Source organism: Myotis nattereri (assembly GCF_964212035.1).
Source record: "Myotis nattereri genome assembly, chromosome: 1".
Taxonomy (NCBI): domain Eukaryota; kingdom Metazoa; phylum Chordata; class Mammalia; order Chiroptera; family Vespertilionidae; genus Myotis; species Myotis nattereri.
The window spans coordinates 185591455-185605017 of record NC_138075.1 but is presented as its reverse complement, the minus strand read 5'-3'; the positions used below and the strand labels follow the sequence as shown (position 1 = coordinate 185605017).

The 13563-nt window shown below is 37.6% G+C and overlaps 1 protein-coding gene across 2 annotated transcripts in view; it reads right to left on the bottom strand.

Moving 5' to 3' along the window:
- ADAMTS3 (ADAM metallopeptidase with thrombospondin type 1 motif 3) overlaps positions 1 to 13563 on the bottom strand; it is a 243941-nt gene that overhangs the window by 29692 nt on the left and 200686 nt on the right. For both annotated transcript variants that reach the window (XM_081095535.1, XM_081095536.1), the window contains exons 6-11: positions 9887 to 9970; positions 7684 to 7840; positions 6820 to 6925; positions 6114 to 6257; positions 5350 to 5482; positions 3279 to 3392 (exon numbers count right to left, since the gene is read on the bottom strand). In XM_081095535.1, coding sequence (XP_080951661.1) covers positions 3279 to 3392; positions 5350 to 5482; positions 6114 to 6257; positions 6820 to 6925; positions 7684 to 7840; positions 9887 to 9970 — 738 coding nt within the window. The remainder of the gene's footprint in view (positions 1 to 3278; positions 3393 to 5349; positions 5483 to 6113; positions 6258 to 6819; positions 6926 to 7683; positions 7841 to 9886; positions 9971 to 13563) is intronic.

The following is a 13563-nucleotide window of genomic DNA, read 5'->3' as shown; positions in this document are numbered from 1 at the left end:
TTCCTCCAACCCCCACCAGGTGGAAATGTATTTACAATGACCCCAAAGCACTCTCTATATATAAAAGGCTAATATGCTAAGTGATTGTAATGACATCACATAGCAACACCCAGCTGCCTTTCCCTAGTGACTAGCCTCCTTGCAGTTTCTTCAGCCCAGGAACACAACTTGCTTTATAGCCAGGTGCAAACATTTCACAGTTTAACCAAATGTCTGTGAAGCGTTTTTAGGTGCCTCATCTCATCTGATCCTGGAGTTGGTAGATAGGAGACTCAGTGGAATCCTATTTTCTTTTCATTAGCCAGAAAACAGAGATTTAGAAAGCTCAGAAATTTGACCCAACTAAAAAGGAAGTAAGAAATGGTAGACCTTGAAAATAACTTCAGTTTTTCTCACTGCACAGAATATAGTCAAACACTGCTGCAGTTAAATATTTTACCCTTTGTTCTCCCTGGATGATCTACAATAATAATCTGCTTTGTGTTGATATTTACTGCTGTGTTGCTGACAATTACCTGAAAAAGAAGTTGGGGTGCTTCACTGGTCTGGAAAAAGTTTAGCTACATCAGAAAGCAGGTCTAATTAGACAAGTTTATTCTATATTTATGAAAGGCTAAGTTGACTCAAGCATGTGCGATACATATAAACCTCTCACTGGCGCCAATTGCACATGTGTGTTTCTATCTGTCATTGTCGATCATGAATTTGGTTGTTTTTGTTGACGTTCTGAAGCTGAAAGAAAGTGGTGCATGGAAATAACAATGGCGATTAAATATGATTGTAATAGTGATCTTGATAGATATAATTATCCTTGTGTAACCGAAGTTGCTGTCATATTCAGAAAAGAAGATGGAGGACCTCTTTTTGAAAGGGACTTATTCATTGTAAACCAGATCCCAATAATCTGAATCCTAATAATAACTCAAATGAAACAAATCAATATCCTGTTCCCTATATTAGATGCAATGATATATCCTATTCTTTTCCCACATGGTGAAAAAGGCTGGGGAACGGATATTGCATTAAGACTCAGAGATGACAATATAATCGATAATAATACTAGATTCACCGGATGATGCCAAAAAGGAAAATTTCCCCATCAAATTTCTCAAAAGTGTTACTCCTTTGGGAATCCCATGTCATAAATTAGAATTGAAAGTAGGTGCAATCATCATGCTACTGAGAATCTTAATAGTAAATGGGGTCTTTGTAATGGTACTAGATTTATTATCAAAAGATTGTGACCTAACATAATTGAAGCTGAAGTATTAACAGGATCTGCAGAGGAGAGGTTGTTCTGATTCCAAGAATTGATTTGTCCCATTTCTGACACTGGCCTTAGTGTTAGAATAAGTTTAATCAATTTATCAGTCATTGTTTTTAATCAATGTTGTTTTTATATCACGTTTTTGTTGTTTTTATGGCATGTTTTTGATCTTTTTATATCACATCTTTGTTGTTCTTATATTATGTTGTGATGGTTTATTTTTAATCGTTTATATATTATTTTCACATACATTTTACTAATTTTCTTTCACCTCTGACACTTCTATCAAAAAGGGTGAATAACGATATTAAAATATTTCTTCTAATTAATTTCCTTTCAATGTGCACGAATCCCTGCACCAGGCCACTAGTTATAACAATAAGGTTCTCTATACAAAGGGTAATTTATTTAGACTTACTAGTATGTTCTTAAGTATAAAATTGAAATGAAAAAAATAATTCATTCTGAAGAAGTTTTATATGATACATTTATTGGTAAGTATCAAACATGACCAATAAAAATGATACCTGATTTGCATAGTAGGTAATGTGGAAAACTGGAACCTGGAAAGGATAATGAGTAATATGAGACCATCTGACCAGTAAGTAACGACGTGGGAACTGCTAGAACCCTGATAGCATGGAGGCACCTACCTGACAGTGCCCGGCACACAGCATGTGCTCAGAAGGTGTTCTTTCCCCTTCCAACATTTTGACTTGCTTTTTTATCCCACAATAAAAGTGTTTCTTAAAACTCAACTCTGGTAAATTTGAATATAACACAAGTGAGTTTCGGGAAGTTGGATGTTCGGAGTTTATTTGGAGGATATCTTTTTCATAAGGCAAAAATGAATCAACTCACTGTTGCTCTTGTTTTTTTAGTCAAAAGTTTGTAATACTACATTTCCCCACAGTGGCACACCATATATAATGTGTTAGGCATAGTGCCGAACAAAGTTTAAACACGAATAGTGGCAGGTTTTGTATTATTATTATTATTATTATTATTTATTATTATTATTATGCTTGTAAACCTCATTGCAAGTACAGTTTATACACATTTGCAATAGAGTTTTAAAGGGCATTAAAAGAACTAAAAGCTTTATGAATCTTCTTTGCCAGCTTTTGGTCCCGTCTACCATATCTTATTTCCAAACTAGTAAAGGCACTTCAGCTTGAGTTCTTAAGATGCCTTTGTTTTGGAATGGGTGATCTCTCCCCTTATGAGTAGGGTAGCTTGGCGCTTGGCCAGTTTCTGAGCATTCAATCCTGACTACACAATTTGAGATTTAAAACCTCTGGGCATCTTTCCCCAAAGGAGCAAGGCCAAATCTTCTGGATAAATTCACAGGACTTTATTTCTAGACAAGTTTCACAAGGAGTGGGAAGCCAACAAGTACATCAAATCCCATTAGCAGGGTCCCAGATAGTCTGCTGAGCTGCTGCTTCGTAATCTATCAGTAGTGGTTTGAATAGTCCCAAAGATCTCAGGCCCTAGAATCTGTAGATATTACCTTATTTGGAAAAGAGTCTTTTGAAGGTGTGATAAAATCAAGGACTTTGAGGGGAGGCTATCCTGCATTATCCAGGTGGGCCCTAAATGTCGCCATGTGTATCCACCCTCATAAGAGAGGGGCAGAGGGACCTTTGCACACAGAAGAAGAGAAGGGAGCAATGTGGTCAGAAGTTGGAGATTTGGATGGTGCAGCCACAAGTCGAGGAATGTGGGCAGCCACTAGAGGAAGAGGCAAGAACAGACTCTCTATTACAGCTTCTGGAGAAAGGATGGTCCTGCCCACAGTGAAACTGTGAGAAAATACATTTCTGTTCTTTTAAGCCACTGAGCTTATGGTAATTTGTTAGAGCGGTCGTTGGAAGCTACTATATAATGTTCGTACATTACCATAATGAAACCTCACATGCTATGGTCCTCATAAAAATGAAAAAATACAGCTATGTTCATCATTTTTCAGACTTTGAAAGGTGATTAAATCTCCATAGTATAGACTCACTTTTCCAGCAGCACATTCAGTCCCATCAAGTGGGGGTCCCTTTTTAGTCTTACAAAAGTAGGGGTTATCAGGATGGCTACACCACAGCTGTTTACATGGGTCAAAGGTTCGGAACTGAAAGAGAGAGAATCAAAATCACAATGAAATACAGATAGCAGGACATGCACCAACAACATCTTCTGTTTAATTTCAAGTCAATAGCCTAAGTTGTGGCATGTTGAGAAAAAAATAATGCCTAAGAATACTAAGCTGAGAATATTTTTATTCTGCTTTTGTAAAATAATAGCGATAAACAATTTATCTGAGAGTCTCTAGTTGACTTAGTATTTCTACATGCCAACCCTATCTTCTGGTTTTCAAGTAGACAATATTAGAATTTAAAATAGTAATTATTATGAACATTTTAAATATGAAAACTTATTATAATGGTTTTCTAGCTTTCAAGCTATCAAAACAGCTTCTCAATACCCCTAAGTATGAATTAAGTCAGATATAAATAATAAAAATGTCCATTATAATGAGCTGACTAAAAGCAGGAAATATTTGTCAAATTTTCTATGTAAGATAACATATTCCAAGTGTAACAAACTATTACAATACATTCATGCAGTTTATAAAATACATTCCATGTATTTGAGTCTCATGACAATCCATGGCTGAGAAGTTTGGGTTACAAGATAAGGCTATAGCGATGGTTACAAGTGAGACAGTAACATAGCCCAACTGGAGTCTTAGTTTTCTCAATCTTAAGACTGTTTTTTATTTTCCCAAAACACCACCTTATAGTATCTAAATGTATGCATCAGCATACATATTTGTATGTGCTCTTTAGTTATCTGTTCTCCTTCTAACTAGAAACACCTTACCATTCTTCAGATAGATTTTTTTAAAAATATAAAACACCAATTTATTCATATATAATTGCCTACACCACCAATTATATTGGTCAGAGCTTTTTCTTGATTAGTAATCATTTTGGTCCTGGGTTTTCTTTTGTTCTAATCCTTATTACTTAATGCGGAAACTATACATTCCCACCATATTGAGCCTAACCTTTAGAATTTTCAGGTCAAAACATTAATGCAGATGATTAGGAGCTGGCAATGTATAATTTATAGACATTAACTGGCTGTCGCTATCAGCATATGGAAGATTTGAAACATCAGGGTAACTTCTTTCAGTACCATTAAATACGTGTGTTTTCTTTGTTTGTTTGTTTGTTTGCTATAACACATAAAGCTTGCTCCAACATATGGAAAAGCCATTTTTATAATGACCTACTGCACCTTAACATGGAAATTTAAAGACATATACCTCTAATCTGAATAGCTACATGGAAGACTGGCTCTACTGGATTCCACTGAGCATTGACTAGTATGTGCCTGCCATTGTGCCACGCACTGTAGTTATATTATGAAATTGAACCCTGACAATTCTATGAGATGAATACTATGATTATCCATATCTTACACATGAGGAAACTAAACAGAGATTAAAGGTGCTCAAAATCATACATCTAGTGTCAGATCCAGGCCCTCATGACTCATCAGTCTGTCTATGAAGAACGTAGTCCTGACCTCCACGCTCTACCACGTGATTCTCGCAGGAGAATAAACTAGTATTGGCCTTCTCTGTGCTCACAGCTACATGGAATCCTGGCCAACAAGCTAATGAAAAGCAACCTACCTAAGACTTAAATGTCATCTCTGAAGGTTACAAAAACCAAGGGCGCAATAGAGCAGAGCATAAAGTTTGGAGCTGGACAACCTTGGTTTCAATATGCAGCTCCCCTGTTTACCAGATGTGCGATTTAAGCAAGTTGCTTATACTCTGTAAATCTTGGTTTTTTCATCTGTAATATAATTATACCAACTTCCAGCTAGTCTGTCACAAGTATTAATAAGACAGCATATTTAAAGTACTCAGCTTTAATATGTAGTGACATGGCAAACACAAAATCCTTGGAAGAAATTCTCATACTCACACCAGTGAGTCTGTAAAGCTCGACAAACAGGAGCTACACAAAATAGAATTCAAGATGCAATATCTAAATTGACTGAGAGAAACATACCGCAGTGCACATTTTATAACCAACCCCAAAGTCAAAACGACATTGCTCATCCATAGAATAATTGATTCCAGGAAGTTCTGGGAGTTTGGGCCAATCATGTTCAAATGGGTCATCAAGGAGACAGTCATAGGAACTGTAGGAAGGAAAACATCGCATGTAGTTAAATGTTCATTCTTTTATCTTGTCCTAATGAAAAACACTATCCGTAGGTTACATACTCTGGAATTTCATTAGATCAGAGCAAGGCCACAAAAGCTTATCTTTAAAGGTTTTTGGTTTTAGTTCCATTCATAAACAAGACCCTTCACCCTTATTCATCCCAGGAAAAGGAGTCAAACACGACTCAGGGATGCAGCATAACCGTGACAGCCTTTTTCGTGTCCTGGCGCTCCTGCAGAGTGTGGCAGAGCAGACTCTGACACCTTTGCTACAGGATGTAGGTGGTATTATGAAGGCATCACAGGACCATCTCCTCCTCATCCTCAACTCAAATCTGACCATTCCTCAAAGATTCCATAAAGAATTTACTAAAAACAAAAATCATAGTTAAATATCACTTAAATTCCAGGCTTATGGCTTAAAATATTGTGATCATATTATGGGATCATTGTGCCAACAGCTCTGAGTTATAAGAAAATGTTTACTGTGAACAACAGTATTCATTCACTGGCAGTTTTATTATGAAGAAGATCCTAAGAGTCAGTTTCCCGTCTGTATTTCTGCTATAGTATAAATGCTCTCAGGACATGCAGAAAGGGACGCACTGGATGTATCTTTTCAATTCTTGGCCACTACATCGCGACCAGTGGTAACGATGAAACGCCGCTTGCACCAACGGAGCCATGACGCTTCCCATAGCAGTCTCATCGCCGCACCTATTGCCTTGTCCATCATGCTCCATTCCCAGCCTAGAACACAAAGCGAGATCTCGTTGGTAAGAATCACAGGGGCCAGGGCTTCTGCTTATTTTCTGTTTTAAAAATAAATACAGTAGGTCCTCAATTATGTCATTCTGTGTGATGTCCTTGCCTTATAATGTTGATGAGATGCTGAAAAAAAAGTAACTCTGGATTGTATCAATTGGCCTATGGTAAAACTGGTTTCATTATGAGTCATTCTGCTTAAAGTTGCAGAATCTATCGACGATGTTAAGTGAGGGCTTACTGTATAGGGAAAGATGTATTTTTTAAGTGAACATGGCTATTGTGGAGGAGTCGCAGGCATTGTGGAATAGAGAACTGGACAGAAATGCCTTTCTAATTTTACGGCTATGAAAAGTGCAAGGGTGTCTGCAGCTAGAGTTGCTCATTTGGTTTCAGTGCATGACCTCTCCAGTGTTTCAGCTCCTCACACTTGGCAAGGGCCGGGAGTTGCATGCTGGCATGCCCTCTGCCCACAGTGCGAACAATGCTGAGAAAAGCAGGCAAGAAAAGACCTTTTCTGGCTTTCTAGCTGTCAACAGTGACTTACACATGGCCGGTTTCATGGGCCACTACAAAAGCAGATGAAAAACCATCCTCATGATTCAGGGTACAGCTTCTCACTGGATGACACATGCCTGTGACTGGAGCATATCCTGTAGAGAATAACAATGACTTTTATTTTCATTTTATGAGAAAACCCATTAAGAATTACTACTGGACCTTTGCCTAGAAAAAAATATAAAAAAGCTTTTTAGGAAACAGAGGCAGTATTATTTCCCCGCTAGCATTGTGCCACGTTCTCTTGGGAAAGGGACAGGTAATGGTCTCTGAAAAGATTCACTGGGTCTGCATTTTCTCCTTTTCTAAGGGAAGGAATTGCCTGGGATTGCCATTCTGTTCTGCCCACCAACTAAGTGTTGCCTTTCTGTTTTAGTGAATGGTCCTTCATATCATGGTACCAACGAAGGGAGCCAGGAATTCCATCAACATTGAAAAGAAAATCGTCGGTTTTCTTCTTCCAAAGCCTACCCCAGAATTTATTAGCTCAATGTAAGCTGACTTCGGGAGAGAGCTCTCTGGCAGCAGTCACTTCTCATGGCATCTCTTTTCCCATAACAACGCTTAGTGGAGATCACACTGCATTTTACAGCCTCTCCTCCATACCTCAAATGCACAATCATTATGTTAAAGGCAAGTATAACTTATTATGGAACCTAAGTGGCATTTAATATGGTGAATTCCACAGGAGTTACTGGAAGCAATAGAAAGAAAATGTATGCTTGGCTGATGCATGGTGGAAAGTAGATGGAGGGAGAGATATAAAATGAACATTTGAACAGACTCTCTGATTTAAGATTACTTTGGAAAAGTCATGCCCTTGAGTTTTTCTTCTACATCTGAATGGAAATACCTTGCATTCCAGCAGGTCCAAAGTCTTGCCTGGTTAAGAAAATTGCATGATCATGGTGTTCAGAGTGGTTGGGATCAGATTTTTGTTGTTGGCAAGCCCAGCGACACACATTCTCCAAGCTTCTGGATGGATTTCCCCTTTCTATGAGGCTGATGGACTGAGAGGGAATAATATGTTGAAGACATACATAACATTTGCCCAAAGGGTTCTATTTTTTTTTTAATATATTTTTTACAGAGAGAAAGGGAGAGAGATAGAGAGTTAGAAACATCGATGAGAGAGGAACATCGATCAGCTGCCTCCTGCACATCTCCCACTGGGGATATGCCCGCAACCCAGGTACATGCCCCTGACCGGAATCGAACTTGGGACCCTTCAGTCCGCAGGCCAACGCTCTATCCACTGAGCCAAACCGGTTTCGGCCCAAAGGCTTCTTTTAATAACTTTAGCTGAAGTTAACATTTGGAACTACAGCATTTAAATAAATGTTCGATAATATTATTTGGGAGCTATTTAGATACCTACTTTAGTTTGGGAAATTTAAATGCCCATGAAGGAGTTCTTCACGATAATCAATATTACCTGTGTGAAAGGTGACTGACACCATATATGGCAATATGCGATGCTGAGATTTGCTTTTGTGAGGCAACTCAATGTTAGTCATGGGGTTAAGAACTCTAGTAATCTAAATATTTCCTAATTCAACTTAGATTTTTAGTTTCACAGGTATTACAAATAAAAATAGAGGAAAGATTCTGGCATGAGACTTTTATCCAGAGCTGTTAAAGTGAAAGATCTTTAGTTAAGATTTTTGTGGGGGCTCCAGAATTAATCAACACATGGGGAGAATATAAATTCTTCAATGAGCTGGCAAAGCTGGTTAAATCTTAGTTAGTGGGGAGTGGTCAAATTCTATAAACCTCACACTGTGAAAAACAACTCTCCTTTTTAAGCTCACAGCAATGAAGAGAGGTAGGGGTGTAGACTTATCTTGTAGTTCCAATAGATGGATTGGAGTTCCTTGGAATGTTGCTACTGTCACATTATGGTCAGGAGTTAAAAGTTCAGGGGGAAAGGGACCATCCTTCAAGAACCAGGAGCCACACTTCCCAGAGTAGCTCTGCTGGAATGAGAAATTGAACTTGCAACCCCAAATTAATTAGTCCCTGCTTGGCTGACAGCCTGAGAGTTTTATTATATTTCAGCAAATGTTATTATCAGTGTTTACATTCTTTACAAAATTAGCTTGGTTTGTTACATGCTGATCGCAAACTTCTCCAAGAAAATAATGTAACAACCAATGAAGGCTGTTAACATCTCCCACTGGAGTTGACTTGGATTCAGTGTCATCAATGCAAAGTCCGTCAGGTTTATGGGATAAACGAAAGATCAATGACACCCTCTTATTGGAAAACGATAAGTGGGTGTTAAATACATGATGAAATGCAAGCACATGGATTTTTTTTCTATTTGCTAACTATAAAATTTTATTAGTATTTCATAATCAGAAGAATTTAATTATGGGAGGGGGATATAATTTTAAACATCAAGAAAATTGCCAAGTTATCACTTTCCCTATCTTTTCTCCCCAAAGGGAGAAACCATTTCATCCTTTGCATTATTTCCAAGGACAGGGACACATCTAGTGCCATCTTAATGTCAACTATAGTTAGTTACATCCCATGAAATGCCTACTATGTTCATTTTGATCTAAATTTTAATTATCAAAAGGACTAACGCTCTTTTAAATTAAAATATTCACTATGTACTTTACTTTTTTTTTAAACAAATCATGTGAGGGAAGGATCTTTGTCATTTTTCTTCACTGATATATCTGAAGCACCTAGAACGCATCTGACACTCAATCAATATATGTTTTGAAAGAAAAAGATGAATCATAAATTTTATAATGGTATCCATTTTTTTCATCCATATTGTTATGTTTGATGTCAGGATAACTATCTACTACTCTATTACAGAGGTAAACCAAGGGAATGGTACCAGCACACAAATCATTCATTATCTGCTCAAGTGAGTGAGGAGATCTCTACTCACTGTGGCTGTTTTTCTGCATCAGTTCAGTGCAACTGAGGTTTGCATGAGACTTATCTATGCCATCTGTTGGCTGTAGCTTCAACAGCTTAATCTTCTATTTGCTAACCCCGTCCTTAACGTTATCGTTCACATATTTTAAGACACTTACCTTTGCATAACCCAGCATGATCATGCGCACCAGGACCACATTTATATGTACTCCGAGGGACTCATCATGGTAAATTTCATTCACCTAGAAACAAAGCAGATAATTACTAAAAGAAAGGGAACGCAGAGGACTTTGTCAAATGTGTAATAATTAAGGGATCAGCCATGGAATTACAAGTACTGGAGTCAAATCACTTTTTTTAAAAATGTACTAGTTTAAACTGAACTCTGAGATGAGATCACATTTAGCTCTGGAATAATTGTTAGTATGTGAATTACTGAGTTTGCATACTCTGAAATATCATGAACATAGAGAATATGCTTTACAAGGGCCTCATTAAACTACTGTAGTTAGTTACCAAAAGCAACCACGGGGTGACCCTGGTGAAGCCCCTGCTAGCTGTGGCAGCTGGGGTGGTGTGTCTGGTTGAGAGAGCCCATGGAAGTAGAGCCAGTGTTCAGGGATGGGAGTCTCTCAATGCCCCTCCCCCAGAGGAATGCGGCAACTAAGCAACTAGGCAATGATTATTTAGAAGTCCAACAGAATAGAAGTTCTTCCATATTTGAATTACTAATGTGATTGTGTGAGTGCATATTGGATGAGTGCATGTCAGGCCTGGATAGAACTCAGAAAAGCAAAGTTGAGTACCTGCTTTTATTTACTATTTAAAGTTACACTGAAATTTCTAAAAGTGATTGGATGTACTGTAAAATCATAGATATTAGGATTTAAGCAACTTCAGAGGTCATAGTCCAATATAATTTTATTTTTATTTTTTTAAATATATATATTTTATTGATTTTTTTTACAGAGAGGACGGGAGAGGGATAGAGAGTTAGAAACATCCATGAGAGAGAAACATTGATCAGTTGCCTCCTGCACACCCCCTACTGGGGATGTGCCCACAACCAAGGTACATGCCCTTGACAGGAATCAAACCCGGGACCCTTCAGTCCGCAGGCCGACACTCTATCCACTGAGCCAAATGGGCCAGGGTCCAGGATAATTTTATACAAATGAGGAAGATGAAGCCTGTAGATTTTAACTGACATACAAAAACGGAAAGTTACTGGCAGATATGAATCCAAAGTGGACTGTCTCTGTATTTTCTGTGGAATCTAGTGCAAATTAGTGTGATGAGGAACACTTCATAAGTTCAGAGATGCCAGCAGGAATGGGAAAAGGTGAGGCTATCCAACTAGATTAAAAAGTTAGCTGTAATAACGAAAAGGGGGATGGAAAACCAACTGCAGTTCCACTTGAGATCCAGGAGGTTTGGACAGTAAGCATGGAAAATTAAAAACCTACAGAGAAAAAAATAGGTTACAAATTTTAAAAATCTCACAGAAAGAGGTTTTAAAAAGAAATATAACTCAAAAATGGTAGAACATTCTAAAAAAAAAAAAGAAACTCATGAATCATAAAATTGTGAAATGCCACAGTCACCAAGATATAGATCAAGAAATCTCAAATGAAATGTTTCAAGAATCAAATGGGACTGCATAGAACACCTTAAAAAACCAAAGCCTTCAATGTGAACTAAAAGCATACTTACTGAATGTGTACCTGGTGGAAAAAAAAAAGAGAATACCTAAAACAGAGGGAAAAGATCTCACAAAGCTAGTATATACTAACGATGACAAAATGTAGTTTAACAACAACAAAAAAGATATAGAATCCTTTTAAGTGGAAGAATGCATGCATATGTGCACATTCACTTACAGACACACACACAAACATAGAATGGTAAGACCAGACTTAATTCCTGTTCAAGATAAGCCACGGAGTGAAAAGGAAAACCTGCTATCAGGTGTGCATGTAGGTAGCTCATCCCCACGCTGTCCTGCTGAAGGCCAGAGGACCCCTGAAGTACTGAGCTCCTTTTGTCTGTGTTGTTATACAAGAGGTAGTGACAAACAACAAATGTACCTGAAGAAGAGCAAAGAGCAAGAGACCTGGAGAATGTGTCGCATAAAGAATGGCTGGGGAGACACAGTGGCTAAGAGCCTGACGCCAAACACTAACGGTCTCAGCTGACATCTTGGTTCAACCCCTCATTGCGTGTGTTCTTCAACTTTCTGAGCTTTGATCAAAAGGACAGCAGCAGGGAGGAGACCTGGGGTGGGGCGGGGAGGCGGGCAAAGTGGGAGACATTTGTAACACTGTCAACAACAAAAATAAAAAAATAAACTTAAAAAGGACACAAGAACACTATCTCACAGTGTTAGGCAAGAATGAAAATATTTGACTCACGCAAACAAATTGCTCAAAGAAATTTCAGGGAGAGGAAGAAAGTGACATTCAAGTATAAGAAAAGAAAACCCTAGAGAAGACTTAATAGCAGCCATATGGAAAAGGGGTTCAATATATCCTGTATATCTATACAATAAATAGGAAAAAAAACCCCATGAGTTAACACTATTACAGGGTAGATTTGAGGTAAATATAAGGAAAAACTGAATGCTGGACAAAATGCTGGTTTCTTAAGACCTTTTTTGGTCATGGGCAGATTCTCTCATCTCGCTCCACATCTCCTACTGCCTAATTGAAAATCGAATGTCCCCTCTTCTTCTGGATTAATTACCTAATAAGGAAGTTCTAATGTTATAGGCCAACAAAATCCATCCCAAGGCTCTCAGATATTTCCAGAGACTTTCTGTAAGGCATCTGTTTTGAATTAGCAACACGGCCTCACTCAACACGTACTTAGCTCCTTGTAACTTTCAATGTGAAAAACGAAAAGGTTGAAAGCAATGTTAGAAAAAAAAGAAGAAAGCAATGTTAGTAAATACATTATAAAATATGCATTACCAGTACTTTTTAAAGTGTGAACAAAAATTGGAGAATACAAATGAAAACTAAAGAAAAGTAGCTAGGTTTAAAAAAGTGAATCGATTTCTGGAGCAGAGGTAATGGAAGGGAGGGAGGAACTTATAGCCATTGCAGAATAGCAGTGACAACCGAACTTTTAAATGTTACAGGAAAAATCTACACCAGAAAATCCCAGGATCATACAATTAACAAACGTTGGTAATAATGGCAAGTAACTTGTGAAAGATGAGTTAGTATGATGTGCATCTATTCCCCCCTAATTTAGTAGATACCTTTGTATTTGGTGAATTTTAAAATCAGTACAGTGCCAAGAAACTATAATGGACAAAATTCATGTTGTCAATGGCAATATTACACAAATATATTTCATGGAAATATTACATTTATGTAACATAAAATGATGGAATGAAGGGACACTTTAAAAAATTTATCATTCGCCAACAGAAAAATGTTATTTAACAAGAGTCAATGTTTTGTTTATTTATAAGTTACACTAAGCTAATTAGGTAATAGGGTTCTGATAGAACCAAAATCAGTTATGGAGTATTCTGAGTCAGCAGACATTCATGAAACTGTCACAGGGTAGACCTAAACTTGATGGGTGCATATAAGTCAGTATATGTATACATAGAAGAAAGTATTCTTTCAGTGTGGCAAATCAACAACTAGTAGGTATCTGCATTGTACAAGGTGCTGGATACCACTTAATATTGTGCCTTTCCAGGTTTAAAAAGTTGCTGCTTCCTGTACCTTATTTACTTTTAAAGTGAACTTAATAATTTGACTGCTTTTCATCTTTCCAAGCCTTATCAGTAATAGGATGCAATGTTTTTATACTCTGAGAC